At 47.2% G+C, this 17,392-nt stretch overlaps 1 protein-coding gene across 1 annotated transcript; it reads left to right on the top strand.

Annotated features, from left to right (window-relative positions):
• Nucleotides 1-603: 603 nt before the first annotated feature.
• Nucleotides 604-8,295, top strand: XIRP1 (xin actin binding repeat containing 1; the record flags this gene model as incomplete). The annotated part of the gene is made up of 1 exon (XM_081996823.1): nt 604-8,295. The coding sequence occupies one exon, from the start codon at nt 604-606 to the stop codon at nt 8,293-8,295; it is 7,692 nt and encodes a 2,563-aa protein (XP_081852949.1).
• Between the last annotated feature and the right edge of the window lie 9,097 nt (nt 8,296-17,392).

Genomic DNA, 17,392 nt, shown 5'->3' on the forward strand with positions numbered 1-17,392 from the left:
AAAAACCCATCATGCTAGCTCACTACCCAAAAATAGGCTGTCCTCATCAGCTCAGTTTGACAGTTTTGTTTGGTTCCCTCTCCCCGTTTTCTTCTTGAGACCTCTTCACAAATAGCTCCTTGGCTTTCCCCTGCACCCATATCCTGTATTCCCAGACTCTCTGCAGGTCCTCACACTTCCCTGGACACTTGTGAGCAGGAGAGAGAAGTTAACTTTTAGTTTTCTACTCTAAGATAGCCGTCTTCGTGTTACTCTTGTGGTCACCTTCTCTTGCTGACACAGTCCAAATCAGGCATCTCTGTTACGCTGTAGCTGGACTGAATCCTGGGGACTGTAGACTAACCACCGCACGTGCCTGGATTAGAGACCTTGCTTTAGAGGGCGTTGCTGTGGAACCAGAGCTAACACCAAGCCTGGAGCGTGTGCAGTGGTGTGATGCTTTGGAGTGCTGTGTGCTACTGAACCAAAGGTATGGAGCTTAGTAAGTGCATGGATTTCCCGTGTTGGCTGGCTTTTTCCTTTGCCGTGCTCACTATTAACAGCCATGGGGTTAGGGCCATCTCTTATGAGATGACGCTGACATTTAAAACTGTTTCCCTAAAGATGTCAGAAGCTCAGAAATCATCTAAAGTTGCCATCAAGAAAATGGAAGACGACTTACCTCCCCCTCCCGCCCTTGGCTCAGTCCAGGTCATCGCTCCAGGGAGCCAGGATCTCAACCCACTCCCTGTGCCTCCTCCAAAGCAAGCCTTCTCCAAATTCTACCAGCAGCGTCAAGTGAACGAGCTGAAGAGGCTCTACAGACACATGCATCCTGAGCTCAGGAAGAACTTGGAAGAAGCTGTGACTGAGGACCTAGCAGAAATGCTTAATACTGAGGATCCCAATGCACAGGCATCTGTGAACCTGGACAAAGTTCTTCCAGGAGAGGTTCAGTCCATGCGCTGGATTTTTGAGAACTGGGCACTTGACTCCATTGGGGACCACCAAGCCACAAAGAAGCTGGCAGAAGAAGAGATCATTCCCGGTGGGGATGTGAAAAGTACTTCCCTGAGATTTGAAAGCCAGTCAATCAATGGGGACACTCTGTCAACATCAGCCAAGGTATCAGAAACAGACCTTGCCAGAGGGGATGTGCATACTGCCCGATGGCTGTTTGAAACCCAACCACTAGACTCATTAAACAAACTGTATTCAGATGAAACTGAAGTGCAGGAGGCGGTGCTCAAGGAGCCTGTCCAGGGAGGTGATGTGAAAGGTGCCAGACAGCTCTTTGAAGCACAGTCCTTGGATGCTATAGGACGCTGCTGCTCAGTGGAGGAGAAGAGCATCCTACAACTCAAGTCAGAAATCCAGGAGCTAAAAGGTGATGTTAAGAAGACTGTTAGGCTCTTCCAAACAGAGCCCCTCTGTGCCATCAGAGACAAAACTGGGAACATCCATGAAATCAAGTCCGTCTGCCGAGAAGAAATTCAGACCAATGCAGTCAGAACGGCTCGCTGGCTGTTTGAGACTCAGCCCCTAGATACCATCAACAAGGACACTTCCAAAGTGCAAATAATCCGTGGGATTTCACTGGAAGAAATTGGAAGGCCAGATGTCAGTGGAGCAAGGTGGATATTTGAAACTCAGCCTCTGGATGCCATCAGAGAAGTCACAGTTGAAGAACAGGATTTCAAGGCTTCAACAGATTTTGTCACAGGGGCAGATGTTAGTAAGCAGAGAATGCTCTTTGAGACCCAGAATCTTGATTCTCTGAAAGGAGAAGCTTCAGAAAGCATTGTAGCCAAAGAACAAGTCATTGGAGGTGATGTGAAATCTACACTCTGGCTATTTGAAACCCAGCCAATGGAAACCCTGAAAGAAAATTTTGAGGTGGGACGTTTAAAGAAAGTAGAGCTTTCAGCAGAGGAGAAGGGAGATGTGAAGCAAAGAAAACATGTCTTTGAGACCTGTCCCTTTGGCAGCATCTCCAAAGCATTTGAGGAAGAAATTCCAGCCACCAGCATGGAAGAGGTAGTGAAAGGAGATGTGAAGTCTTTTAAGACCCTGTTTGAGACTCTCCCCTTAGACAGCATTAAGCAGGCTGATGCTGAGCCTGTCACCAAAGAAGAGGAGAAGATTCCTGCTGGCAATGTCAAAGCCAACCAAATCCTGTTTGAGACAACACCTTTGTACGCCATCAAGGATAGCTTTGGCAATTTCCATGAAGTCACCTCTGTAAGCAGAGAGCAAATCATCAGTGGTGATGTCAAGAACTACAAATGGATGTTTGAAACCAGGCCCCTGGACCAGTTTGATGAAAGCACCAAGAAAGTAGATATAATACGGGGCATCACAAAACAAGAGGTGGTGGCTGGTGATGTCAGAACAGCCAAGTGGCTCTTCGAAACTCAGCCCATGGATGTCATTCATCACCAAGCCATGCAAGGTGAGGAGCATCCCTCAGTGAAGCGGGAGATCTCCCAGCGGGGGGATGTCAAGACCTGCCGGTGGCTTTTTGAGACCCAGCCCATCCACACCCTGTACGAGAAAGCTGAAAAGAAGCAGGAGGAGGATGGCAGTGTGCCCCAAGGTGATGTGAAGACATACACATGGATGTTTGAGACTAAGCCCCTGGACTCCCTGAAAGGCCAGGAGGAGCAGTATTTACAAGTCAGTAAGGCATACAGTCAGGAGGAATTACAAGGAGCTGATGTCAATACTGCCCGGCACCTATTTGAGACTGAACCCTTGGGCAGCAGTGTTGTTGGTGAAGCTGACCAAAAGAAAACCGTGCGGTACTCCAGTCGTGTGGAGATACAGTCTGGGAAAGTGTCCAGAGTGAAGGAGTTCTTTGAAGCTAAGCCCTTGGATACAGCCACCAAACCAGCACCCCAGAAGGATGATGGGACAATTGAAGCTGGATCCGTGCACAAGTTCACTTGGCTCTTTGAGAACTACCCCATGGACACCCTGAAGGACAGCTCTGAGGGCATCCAGGAAATCCCTCCAGAGAAGGATATCAAGGGGGGAGATGTTGGAGGCAAAAGGTTCGTATTTGAGACCTATTCCCTTGACCAAATCCATGACAAAGTGGATGAGACAGAGCTCCAGAAGATCCAGAAAGACACCATAAGCAAAGCTAATGTCAAGTCCTGCACAATGCTCTTTGAAAGCCAACCCTTATATGCTATCCAGGACAAAGAGGGGGGATACCATGAGGTCACCTCAGTGCAGAAAGAAGAAATCATGAAAGGTGATGTGAAAGGTGCCCGGTGGTTGTTTGAAACGAAGCCTCTGGATCAGATCAAAAAGGAAGAAGAGGTGTTTGTGATTAGGGCTGTCACCCAAGAGGATATCAAGAAAGGGGATGTCCAGGCTGCCCGGTGGAGGTTTGAGACAGAGCCTCTTGACTCCTTCTCAGGACCAAAGATGTCTGTGCCCAGAACAGTAGATGATGTGCAGAAGGGAGATGTTCAGTCCAACAAGCAGCTCTTTGAGTCCCAGCAAGTGGGCCAGAAGAAGTACGTGAGGATGGTCAGCGTCAGTGATGTTCAGCGGGGTGATGTGAGGACATCCACTTGGCTTTTTGAAAACCAGCCTGTCGACTCCCTGCATGGGGATGCGGAGAGAGGCTCATCTATCAGCACAGTGCAGAGAGAGGACAGCCAGAAAGGGGATGTAAAACGCTGCACGTGGTTGTTTGAAACCCAGCCAATGGACACACTTAAGGACCCAGAGGTGATGGCCAGTGCTGGGGCCCAAGAAGCGATCCCTCATGCAGATGTGAAAAGTACAACGTGGCTCTTTGAGAGCACGCCGTTGGATAAATTTAGTACTTCTGAAGGTAGTGTAGAAACAGAACTGAAAGTAAGGACCATGAAGGAGACTTTAGAGACACTCTGCACTTGCCAAGCAATTCAGCATGATGGAATCCTCATTGAAGCCAATGATATGGAAAGTGTGAAGATGGTGAAGTACCAGCTCAGTAGCCCAGGTGCTCCAGAGATCCTGAAAGAGGAGATTGTGGGAGGCCATTTGCAAAGGATCATGCTGCAGCTCCTGCACAGAACCAATGTGGAAGCACAGAGTGTGCTGGTGGAGGAGGACAGAGAAGGCAAGATCAAAGTAAGCCCATTGCAGCTACTGGACCAGAGTGAAGCTGTTAAAGGCAAAGAGGACTTGAGCGGAAATGTAGCTAAGGCTTTACAGGGTCTCCTCAGTCAAGACGCTTCCATCAAAAAGGGGATGATTTTACAAGAGACAAAGTCAGGATCAGTGAAGATGACTCTCTACTCCCTCCTGTTCCATTCTGTCCATCAGAAAGTTGTCAAGGGTGATGTGAAGTCAACGATAGGGAACCTGTTGGCATCTTCTCAGGAGCAGAAAGCAACAGCAACTGTTAAGCGTGAGGACAATGAGAAGGGAAATGTCCAGCTTTTTGCGAGCTGCATTGAGAAGGGAGATCTTGACTATCTGAAGAATCTCCAGCAGGAGTCAGAGATACAGTCCCTCATCTCTTCCCAAGCAGAGCAGGGGACGGATGAGAGTGCCCCATGGGTTCTGCAGGGCGCTAAGATACATATCTTACCAAATAAAGAGCAAATAGTGAAAGTAATTGCAGAGGGTGAGCCAGGGGCTATGGAGGGACCAAAAAAGTTGTTCGCATGTGGAAGCATGGGCAACGATGGTCCATTAGAGAGAGAGGCTGTGCATGCAGCAGGTGTGACAGGCACCATTGTGCAATGTCTTGGGAAGCCCCTGCCCACAGTGATGGGAAAAGAAGAAAATCTGTTGGGAGGGCTTAAAGTGACTACAAAATCAATCCAAAGGGCTGCAGATGTCAGCAAGAAGGCAGAGAAAGAAGCCATCCCTGCCAGTTTGAAGGAACCCAAAGCTGTGACACAAGGCAAATTTCCAGCCCAAGTGACGGCTCAGGGAGGAGACGTGGCTGGGAAACAGCAGAGTTTGGTGACTGGGGAAGCCAGCCAGATGCAGCCAGAAGAAAAGGCCCTTGGGAGTGATCTTCAGGCTGCAATGCAAAGCCTGAGGCTAGCAACAGCAGAAGCAAAAAACATTCAACACCATGTCCAGAGCAAGCTACAGAGGAACAGGGAGGAGGTCCACATGGCCTGCAGGCAGCAGGCAGCCAGCACACAGGGGACAGTGACTCTTCAATCAACCATACGCCAACAAGACTCTGCATCCACCATGCAGGAGAGCACCAGCACTGCCATCAGGACCACCACCACTAGAGTCCAGGAGGCATCCAAGACCCACACAAGCATGCCTCAGAAGAGCATAGCATCACACAAAAAGGTCAGTGCTTCAGAGGAAGTACAGGGAGGACAACTATTGAGCCAGGAAAGCCAAGTTGTGCCTAGTAGAGATTTTAGCATTAAGGATGGCCTTTATACTGCCACACCCGTGAAAACCTATATAAACCCTTTTGTTGAGTCTGATTACAAAGAGCAATCAGTGCAAGAAGACAGAGATGTTATTGTCAGAGGGGATGTACAGACAGCTATCAGAGCACTGCAAAGTGCCGCCACAGAACAGCGCCTGGTAGAAAAGGAGGATGTTGTCCGAGGTAATTTAAAAGCCACACTTCAGTCGCTGGAAAAGTCTAACGTTAATGTCTCCAGAGGGGATTTTAAAGCCGCTATGATATACAGAAATGCAGGGCAGTCCTGTTCTGTGTGTAAAAAGAAAAATGAGACTCAAGTCGTTAGTAACCAGACTGCTGTAGTGGCTTCAGGGTCACAGGCTGATAATGACTTTCCTCCTCCTCCCCCAGTTGCTGTGATGAAAGCAGAGCATTGCCCACCCTCAACTATAGCAACAAGAGAAGGTGCCCTTCCACTACCAACCAGCAAAAATGAAGGCCCAGGATGTTCTGCACCACTCCAGACCCCTCTTCCTGCCCTGCCTTCTCTGTCCTGCAAACCCAGTGATCAGAGTCCTGCAGAGAAGCCCAGGACTCCTCCAAAACCAGAAATTACTGCCCCACCCAGGAAAAAACCTGTTCCCCCTCCAAAACCTGAGCATCTCTTAAACGAGGCACATTCTGCCTCTACAAATACCAGCACAAGCAGATCAACCAAACCCATCCCTCCACCCCTGCCTCCGAAACCTGCAGGCCTGAGGGAGATCAGCAAGCCAAAGCCTCCCACCACGGAGCTGGCATTAAGCTGTATGGAGGTACATGAGCAATCAGCCCATGGGGAGGTTCAGGCAAAATGTTGCATTTCAGAAACATCTGTGGACAAGCCTGTCACAGTTCAGGGTATGAGCCCTGAGAGAAAGCTGCCAAAAAACACTGCCAAAACCCCTCTTCAAATGGCAGAGGAAAGGTACAAAGCAAGCAAAGGAGGACAAGGAAAGGTGGGATCAGACAGTGCTAAGACTTCAAAGCCAATGAAGAATGGAGTGGTTAGTTTTGAAGTTGAGCAGGGAACGATGAGCAGGAAAGCAGCATCTCCAAGGAGATGCCCAGGTGAGGTGGTTCAGCGGCATATAGAGCTGTGCCAAGATGAGAATGGGTGCTCTTCAGTATCACATCCAACCTGTCCTGGTAGAGCACAGACACTTCATGTGCCAAGAGAGACTGAGCCAAGCACCTCTTCTGTGGACCACACCATTCCTCCAAAGAGAGGAGATGACATTGCACAAAATGCCTCATCCAAGGTGGAAAGAGAAATGGTGTCTAATTCTTGTGGATCGTGGGACAGTCAGAGAGTCACACAGAATGTGAATGAGGTGAGGCAAATATGTCATTCTATGTCCTTCCATCAGCAGTCAATGAACTCTTTTGAGGAGCAACAGCAGGAGAATAGTGGGCAATTGAAATGTCCTGATGGGGAGGCAGAGACACCTGGCCAGGAGAAGCCAGCAGTTGTTATGAGAGAAAAACCCAAGAGAGAAACAGAAGATGAGCGTCGGAAGAGGCTGTCAGTACACAAAGAGGAGATCATGAAAGGCAATGTCAAGGAGGCTATGGAGATCTTTGAGAACCTCAGGAGACAGGAGGAGCTGCAAGAGATCTTGACTCGGGTGAAGGAGTTTGAGGAGGAGACAAGCAAAGTGGATGTGAAAGCTCTGAAGAGCTTCTTTGAGAAGGTCCCTGACTGGGTTGTTCGTCAGAAAGCCCACCAGGCCAAGCAACAGGATAGGGCTGAGGCACTGGCAAAGGAGGACACTGACAGTGTCTCCTCAGTGGAGCTGGCTTTTGGGGACCTGGAGCGAGCAAGTGCTGAGATCATCCACCTGAAGGAGCAGACACTTGCCCGGCTCCTGGACATCGAGGAGGCCATCAGGAAAGCTCTGTATTCTGTCTCTAGTCTCAAGTCTGAGTCAGACATCGCTGGGCTCTCAGGGCTCTTCAAGGAGTCTTTGGGGAACACCCAAAGCTCTGTGAACAGCAGCAACATCCGTAAAATCAGTATTGTCTCAAGCAAAGCCAAGCAGGAGGGAACCACACTGGAGGCAGGGGAGGCAGCATCTGCGGGGGATGCAAAGGTGGCAGAAAAGACCGAGGTAACCAAGGCAGAGCTAGAGGTCCCCCGCCTCGTTCAACCTCGCGTCAGCTCTCCCTCCTCACCTTCCTACATCTCCATTGAGTCTGCTGCCAGGAAACCAGCAGAATCATCCAGGACAGCACATTCCCCCTGGGACAACCCTTCACCAGACTGTCTTGACTCTCCAGGAAAGAGGGATGCTTTTGCTCAGGATGGCTTTAGCTCCTTTAACCATCCTTCAGCAGGGTTTACTGGGCATGACATGGCCCCCTTTGAGAAGAGACCTGAGCCTGTCCAAACAAAAGCTGGGCTGAGCTCAATGAAACAGCACACCCTTGGCAATGTCAACCATCAGATCAGTGAGAAAGAGAGGTGCCCTCTGGACACCTCCAAAGGCAGCTGCCACTGTGGGATGAAAGGAGGTTTTTTGGACTACTGCTCCCTGAATGTCCCCAGCCCGCAAAATCCACGGAGGCAGAAAAGCATCTTGGAGCTGCAGACAGGGCCCGATGGGTCCAAGCTCTATGGAGCCACCCGGACTGTCATGGAGCAGTATGAGGAAATGGACCAGTTTGGAAACAAAATCATCACTTCGTCCACCACAGTCACCAAACAATCTGAGACACAAACATCTTCCACATGCGACGTGGTCCCTCATCCCAAATATGAGGTATCTGCCTCACCCATGTTTCAGAGGTACTTGAAGAGCCCAGGCGAAGACTTCCACACCAACGGCAGTATTCAGGAGCCAGGAGTGGTCTTTGTCACCTTTGGCAACTCCAAGCCAAAGAAATAGGAGATTCTGGAGAGCAAGAGAGAATTGTATAAGACAAAAAAGAAAGTCCACAATAAAAAAATCTCCTGGTTTATCCACATTACACACAGGGATTCATCTACACCCTAAGGATTTCTCAGGGTCATCGTCTTGGTGTTTGCATACAGACAGGACAAATGCAGTCTGCTTTGACACACTGGAGGAGAACAGCCCTCACCTGACAAACCCAACAGACTTGGTGCTGCACCGCAACCCAGAGCCCTGACACTGTTAGAAGCACAAGGGAAAAATCCATCCATGGGCACCGTAGGGTAGCTGCTTCCCTCTGGAGTGTTTGGGAGGGGCGTGGTATTGGGCTTCTCTGAACTAACACAGAAGAAAGGATAGGCAGGATCAATTAAAGAACCAACCAAACTGGTCATTGGCAAACAAACACCTTTATGTTACCTTCTTTTTCTAATTTCAATACAGACTTTCCAAGAAGGGCATCCTAAACGCACGTATGTACACACGCTCATATTGATGGGTGGGTTGGATAGGTTTTCTCCTAGCCATTAACAAAAGAAAAGGAAAAAAATATCAAATTGCTGTCACTATTGGGGCTGGGGGAGTTTACTTTTCAGTTCTTGTAAACTATTCAATGCTACTGAAAATTGTCAAGCCAAGACCCACAGCTAGTATCAGTGCCATTCCCCCAAAGAAGTTATGAAAGATTCTCTACTTGAGTCAGAATAGTTACTGCTTTCCTTTCTTTATTTTTAGAATTGTAATTTATTATTCAATATATACAAAAACCTTATTTTAGATTTTCCATGCTTTCATACATGTTTACTGTTTAAATTCATTTTGAGACTTTGTAAAGCAATTTTCTTTTTATTATGACTTTGTTTTGTACCTTCTCAACTCAAGATTTTAGATATTTGTGGCTTTTTTTTTTTAACTTGTATTGCTGCGTTCTGAAGGTAAACATTACCTCTAAAAATACTTTGGTCTGGTTGAGTTTCTTTTCTTGATTGCTTGTTTCCTTTCAAAGTACCTAGAAATCATCGCTCAATGAACCAGTTGAATCACATACTGAGAGCACTCTAAATCACTGGAGGGATTTAGTCTGTCTCTTCTTTACAGTGTGGGTGGATTACCAGCCCTGCAGCAAGCAGCATTCATACTCTTGTCTGAAAACTGAGTTGAGTGCAGGGTGATATACACCACCAGGGCCCTGTGTAGGTGTGTGAAGACTGGGTAGGATGTATAGACCAAGCAAGGTCTGAACACTTGACCATACCTATTTCCTCCATGTGAGAAGGCAGATGAGGTGGTGTGCCTCCATAAGCCTTACAAGGAGAGGCAGTTGATGACCCAGTCATCATGCAGTGCTGTGCCTCAACTCACATCTTAAGTTGGCCTCAGTTTGAGAGTGAGGTGAGTGACTAAGGCGTTTGCTCCAGGTGTGGGAGAATGTGAGGAGCCTGCAAAGTGACTGGATGTTTTCTCAGGGAGCTGTGTCCTACAGCCTGGCTCATAGACTACCAACCTCTGGGTCTGACTGTAGACCTTCTAGCTGATCTATGGCAAGACACCTCATCTCTCAGTGCATCAGTTTACCTTTCTGCAGAATGGGACCATAACCTCATTCAAATAAGACATCAGTAAGATGTTATGGCTAACATTTGCTTTTTCCTTCTGAGGAAAAAGAGCCCACACTCGTGAATGAAGAGCAGGACACTGGACACTGGAGGAATGGACTGTTGCAGAATCTACCACTCCATATCCCTGAGTCCGTAGCTAGGTTTTTAAATAGCAGATATCATCTTGCATCATGCAACACTTTGTTCAAGGTGGTGTAGACCAGGTAGGAGTTCTTCTTCCTCCCTGAAAAACAGGTACATACCCAGAGCTCATTGGTTTGCCCCTAGGATCCCATAAATATGAAAGTAAGATATGCCAAAAGAAAAGTGAGAACATTGTTTTCAGTTCCACCAAAGAATACACCAAAGGTTGAGGTGGAAGAGCAGATTATCACAAACTGAGCATATCTAGTTTCAGGGGATGAGAAAAAATAACTGCTTAGACCTTCCCAATTGTTTTAGTAGGACCAATTGCAGAAACAAGGGAGTGTTAGTAATTTGGAAATCCTCTTCAAAGTTTTTTCAACACTGCTTTTTTATCCTTGTTTCTTTCTCATCTTGGCTTGTTTCAGGATGCCCATAACACATTTGTTTCATTTCTTTTTAAGGACAGCTGTGGAGCAGTTTTACTAAGCTGCAAACAGGTTGCTTGGGCAATGAAAATGATTCCACAGGAACTCAAATAAACCCAAATATCCTGCACTGACAGTGCTTAAGAATACTGATTTTATTGTTTGTGTTTCTGTTTTTACAGGATTTCTAAATGTCTCAATGAGCCATTTATGAGGCTAAGATCATTTAAGACGTGTTTCTTTTACGGTATTTCCATCAGCCAGGAACTGAAATATCATGAGGGGACAGATGCCGCATTATTTCAGCAACATACATGGCTCCTTGAAACACTGAAAGAGCTAGAGAAAAAAAAAATGCAAGGATTAGAAACTCAAATACAAGCTGAAGGATCAGCTCATATTCTCCATGCTTCTGACCTTGCAATAATAAACTAGCAGAGCACATACAAACTTTCAAATTCCAAATAAGTTGTCATAGTTTTTCCATGATCTTTGGATACAGGACATGCCATTGTTCACCGTCCTTTGGCCTAGTGGGTCGCTGCATTCTCACACAGTGCTAGGTAGATATTTTCAAGACCAAACTCTCTGGGAGAATTACCTGGACCAGTGGACAGAGGACAGATGGCCTTGTCTTAACTGTACCTCCTTGAGCGGTCAAAGCACAAATTCAGCTACAGATCTGGTTCTCTTGCAGCAGTAGACATGAAATATGCCACATTTGAAGTGTCTATATCAATTACTACCCTTCCCAGCTCCATTTCAGCCACTGGTCTCCCTGAGGATACTCAGTCTTAGGTCAGAAAGCTTTGTGCTCCCCATCTTCTCCACCTTTCAATAACACAGGCATTTTCAGGCTGACCCTTGCTACTATGAAGATTTCAATTCACTTAGGGAAGAAAAGGCAACAACTAATAAGCCATAAGCCAGCTGCAACTTTCAGCATGGCAGTAATCAGCAGTGTACTAGAAGAGCCTCCCAGGAACACTGTAACTGCTTTTCACAGAAGTCTTAAGATAATTTCCTTGCCCACAGTGCCATTCGATTGCTGCTAATCACCCCTCTATCTTCCAAACCATTAGGAAGACTCATTCCTAGGGCTGATAAAAATACCTCTGAAGAACAAGAGTATTTGCCACACACCAGACAGTGAGCACTTAAAATAAATCCCCTGGCGAGCGACCTGCGTCCTCTATAAAAGGTTGTCCCACTTTGGGAACACGCTCCAGGAGGACACACGTTCATTCCCAGCTAAGAGGAGAGACATCTTACCTGTTTGCTAAACAGCTCTGCTTCCTTCCTTGGTGATGATTAAAGGAAAGCATTTTTTTCTTATACCACAGAGACACATCAATAGTTACCCTCTTCTCTGCCAGGACACGCACCTTCGTGCTGTATGGGAGCTCGTCACTGTCAGGAGAAATGCCTGCGACACTGCCTAGATCTAACTGTGATTTGTACTGCCGGATACAACAAAGTTGATCCATTGGCTGAGATTTATTACTGCCAGGAGTGTCACTCTGATCCATCGTCACAGATGATGCATGATGCATCATGCAGCTGCCCATCACCACTTACTGTTCTTTGTCAAATAACCGGCTCATTTCCTCCTGTGAAATGACATTCACGCTAAAGGTGCAGAGCTTCAATTTCTCTTGGAGACACCAGCTAGCACAGTATCACTTTCTATCTGGTTTCTGCTACCATTTTCCCCTTGAAGGATCTATCCTTGCACAAAAGCATATTTCTGCTTCACCTTCACCAGCTCTGCCCTCCTGTTGGCATCAGCACAGTTCTGTAGTCACATTGGTGAAATTCATCTTGCCTGACTCATTTTGCCCAACTACATGGGCCTGTTTTAGGGTAGATGTATCACCTTCTAGATTCCCTCAACTGGACTTCCAATGAGTATACTGGGAGTTTAGACAAGTAGACACAGAACTATGGTCTCCTCTCTGTAGAGAACTGGAATAGCAGAGATATGCTGAGGTCATTGCAGACTGAAGAAAAGACCGGGGTTTTGTTTGTATACTTCCTTCTAGAGAGAGGGAAGAAAACCAAAGATGTTAAACTCTTCTTCTTGAAAGTGTTGTCATAGGAAAACAAAGATGACTTGACCTTACTTGTATGTTCAGCCAAAATGAAGGTAATTAAAAAAAAAAAATTGTCCCCCATGTGTCCTGCAAACCAGGATAAGCACTTATTGAAAAAAAAGATGGAGGGATCAGAGAGCAGCAGCAAAACTCTATTAAATCAAACTGTGGCAAATTACCCCCAACAAAGAGGCAGAGATGCCTTCATGTGAAGGAGTATCAGTAATCAGACCACTGACCTGGTCAGTCAGAGTTAGGTTAGGCTCAGCCGTGCTCATCTTGGGGCTTTGGACAGGCTTGACTTGCAGATGGACTCACTGGGTAAGCTGAGGCTCTGCTTCATACCACAGTGAAAAGGAGGACACAGAGATATCCACATTGCCACCAGAATCCTCTGGGTTACTTGACCGTGCAGGCAACCTAGAGATATTTCTGCAGCTAGGCTGATGTCCAAGCTTTATTCCCTTTCTTTCTCCACTAATACAATAGCTGGTGTTGGCAATGCTTTCCAGAGAGATTCCCTGGGCTCCTCACATAAAGTGGTGTTTGAGGAAGCAGGTCATGGCATAAAATGCAGTCCACAGAGTAAACACACTCGAGTAAACCACCAAGTTTATGGAGCTGTGGGAGCTTTAATGCTGAGATGTGCTGCCTTTTTAGGGTTTGGACTATGTGGGGCAGCCATAGGATATCAGTGATTTTAGGAGTTGCGCAGCCACGGTTTTTGAGTCAGAGACTCTGACAGTGTTTCTCACCTCACTCAAGGCTTGTAAATGATTCAGCGGAGTGAATCATTTGCTTTCAATCAAATTAATAATTTCTCTCATCAGGGGTCCAAGAGTGTCTTATCTTTCTGTCCTGACTGAAAATTAGTGCTGACCTATCCAAGATGACAAGTAAATTGAGTCAGACAGAAATATGAGCTCTCACAAGAGATCTGCAGGAGAACATCAAGAAAATCCAACACAAGCAGAAGATTCATCAACTTAGCTTGCAGATGCGTTTCCAAGTGGTCATGATTCAGAGTTATTTAACTTCAGTTTCTCCTTCTTCTTCAGCCCATGTTGAAAGAAGTGTGTGCCTCATGCCTGCAGCCTGTCTACTCCATGGAGCGTGTGATCACTGACAAAGTCTGTGTGCACCGCTCATGTTTCTGCTGCCAGGTCTGCGGCAGGAAGCTGAGGTGAGTGGTAGGACCCAGGTGCATTTATTTTTAAGGAATGTCCAAGTAGTTTCCATCACAATAGCCCAAGGGTAATTCCAACAGGGCAAGCTTCAGGAAATGAGAAAGGGCAGACAGTTTCTGTGATACAATCTGCCTCTCCATCGCTGGAGTCTGAAGACTGCTCACCTCAAGCTTGTAGGCATCTGGTGGTGCAAGGTTGAGCTGAAAATACAAGAAATGTTTACAAATTGGGAATGTTGATATGGAATTTAATTGGAGGAGTTGTTTGGGTGCCTCACATGTTCATGGAGTCAGGTAGGTTGGAAGGTACCTCTGGAAGTCTCCACCCAGCCTCCTGCAGGTCCAAGAAGGGCAGGTAGCTCAGGACCATGTCCAGGAAGAGATTCCACAGTCTCTTGGTTGGGGCCCCTCTTTCAAGATTTGACCACCAGTGAAAAGGTTTTTTCTTATATCTCACCACAATTTCCCATGTTACAACTTGCTCCCATTGCCTCCCATCCTGCCACCGTTGACCTCCAAGAGCACTCCAGCCCTGTCTTCTCTATAACCTCCCATAAAATAGACACACACAGCAATGAATTCCTCCCTCTTAACCGTCTCATTGTAAGACCTGGCTAACCCAGCTCTCAGTCTCTCCTCAGATAACACATGTTCCAGGCCCCTGACCACCTTGGTGGTCCTTTCCAGTATGTCAATGGCTTTCTTGCACTGGTGAGCCAAAAACTGGACAAAGTACTCCACATGTGCTCCTACAAGTGCCAAATGCTGAGGAACAGTCACTTCTTTTGACCAGTTGGCTGGGCTTTTGCTAATGCAGCCTAGGATGTAGTTGGCTTCTCTGTCACAAGGGCATTGATGGCTTGTTTTCAGTTTGTCAGTCACTGAGACACCTCAGTCCCTTTCTGCGAGGCTGATTGCCATCGTCTTGGCCTGCCAGCTATACAGACACATTCTCCCCTCATGCAGTTGTATCATGGGAACCCTGCACAGTTTTACCCATATGGTCCATGCTGTGCATACAGGGTGGGGAGAGATGGAGGGCTGGTGTGAAGCCTGGCCTGTAAATGAGATTGCACATAACCTGGACTACAGCTCCCAGAGGTATTGCAAGGAAATGTTTAATTTTTCATGTTTCGGGTTTTGAAAGAAAAATCAAACATATCGTAAGAAAACAGACACTACTTTTGAAAGGTTTCATTCTTCAAACATCTTCCCTTCCCCAACAGTTTCCACTGAAAAACAATTTTGCTGAAAACCTGTCCATCAGTGCTGCTGTTAATCCTGCCCTCCCACACAGCTGCTAACAGCTATGTCAATGTGTGTTTTCCAGCTTGCAAAACTATGCTGCCCTCCATGGGGTGTTCTACTGCCAAGTCCACTACAAGCAGATGGCTGGAGCTAAAAGCAGAAGTGAAACAGAAAGGCTGGAACACCAGCTAGGAGACCATCAGGTTCAGCGAGCGGCAATGGTAGGCAGAGGACCACAGCTCCAGGACTGGTATAACAGAGCCAAAAAAGAGACTGAAACAAGAGAGAAACCCACATCCTTCAATGCACGGTGCAGGTTGTGGCCAGCTGAGCACAGGCAAGAGCTGAACAGCAGGTCTGTCCTCTTAGGGAACAAGCTCAGAATGGGCTGGCCACCTGCAGAAACAGCCTTGTTGGCTGTAGATGGAAAAGTTGGAAAGGGAGCATGTTCCTGGAAAAAGCCCACACTGAGCCTGCAAACCTACCAGGCTGCGGGCAGCAGGGTGGGCAGGATGATGCTCAGGGGTCAGGAGGAAAAATCAGCAGCAGTGGAGAAGGGAAGCTTCTTACCTGGTGTCACCTATACCAAAGAAAGAGAGCAAATGTGTTCCTGGCCCAAGACTGATGGTGAGAAAACTGGGGATGGGGACATGCCCGGAGGGAAACGAGGTGGCAAGGTGTCCCAGCGAGTGGCTGCCATCCAACAGGGCAAAGTCCAGCTGAAGAGAGGACCTGCCTCTGCTTCCTCCCCTCTAGTCCTGGAGCCTGTGAAATCCCTGCCTCATGGCTCACTCGTTGACCACCACACCACACGTCAAAGCACTAAACCCACAAAGTGGATGTACCTGGGGGAAAAAGGGGGTGGCATCCTCTCTGCTGCGGAGCTCCCAGTGAAGGAAAACAAGGTCTGTGGGTCTCTCAGCACACCCAATGAAGGAGGCACCATACTTGCAATGACAGATGACAAGCCTAAGCTGACCATAGGCACCCCAGCTACTGCAGGAAACAAGCATCATCTTGGAGAGAGAATGAACAGCCCACAGCCCATCTGTGTGCCAGGGGAGCCCAAAACTAGAAACACCACAAGTATAGAGCTAAAATGTGGAGCTGAGAGTGTTGATCCCCCTGAATATGAAGCTGAAGAAGCCCACTGCCTCTCTGGTGTGTCAGGGACCCCTTATGAATCCTCTGAATCCCTGGAGCCAGAAGGGCTGAGTGTATCACCTGAGATCACTGAGCTGGTGAATGAGAAATCAAAAGCAAACACTGATGAGTTCCCTGGGAAACAGATACCAGTAGTATCAGGGGAAAATATGCAGCCATCCAGCATAAATCATTTGCCTGGGACTGAGAGTAAAGGGGCAGAATTTGAGAAGAGAACAGCATTGAAACCAATAAGTACATCAGGTTTTCTGGAAGAACCCAGTCCTGAGCATACTTCTCAGAAAAACAAAATAGAGGAGAACAGAGTCTCCTCACCTGGTTTGCCAGAGATGACAGATGACTACAATGTGTCCTGCCTACAAGAAACAGAACCTCAGGCCACATGTGGCCGACCAATAACTAACCCTCACAAAGATATTGTGAGACATGGTGTAAAATCACCTGGCAAGGATTTTCCAGTATCAGCAGACACATCTCTGAAAGGAACCTGTGTCACTTGGCCCTCACATGATGAAGTCAACAACTACAAGTCAAAGGATACCAGAGAAGTTCTTAGTGGAAACACCTCTCACATTTCTGAGCAACCAGACAAGAAATTAGACTCTTCCAAACCAGACAAATCTGGAGGTCATCCAGTGAATGAAGAAAAAATGGATCTGAAACTCCCAGGGGACAGCACTGTGCATACATCAAGGCCTGCTGCCCAGAGCAAGGAGACCAGAAGCAGTCAAGCCTGCAGAGAGATGCTGGGTAAAGGTTTCAGGCTTGGGAAAAAACCCTTCACTATGCTTTTTGGTTCTGAAGACAAAGGCAGCACTCTCAAGATGGACACAACAACTCAAAGGAAACCCACTAAGCCCCAGTCAGCCCTTGTCACTTTGTTTGGTTACCCTTCAGGGAAGAAGCAGAGTCAACAAGAAAATCCTGCAATATCCTCAGAACAAACAAATATTGAAAACAGCCATGAAAAACCCCAGGACCTCCTCAGCTCCCCCAGCCAAGCAAAACAAAAGGCCTCCAAGAATGATCAGCTGCCACAGCCAGGGAAGACAGAGGTCACCCATGTCCAGGAGAGCTCTGGAAGCTGCTCAGACTCTGCTGTGGGCAAGGAGACTGGTATCCTGTTGTTAGGTCCTGGTGCAAGCATTTCATGTGATGATAAACATGAGAGAACTGAACTTGATATTCATGACCAACTGGCTTTAAATATTGAAGTTCAGCAGCAACAGG

This window comes from Phaethon aethereus (genome assembly GCF_964289735.1).
Source record: "Phaethon aethereus genome assembly, chromosome: 2".
NCBI lineage: Eukaryota > Metazoa > Chordata > Aves > Phaethontiformes > Phaethontidae > Phaethon > Phaethon aethereus.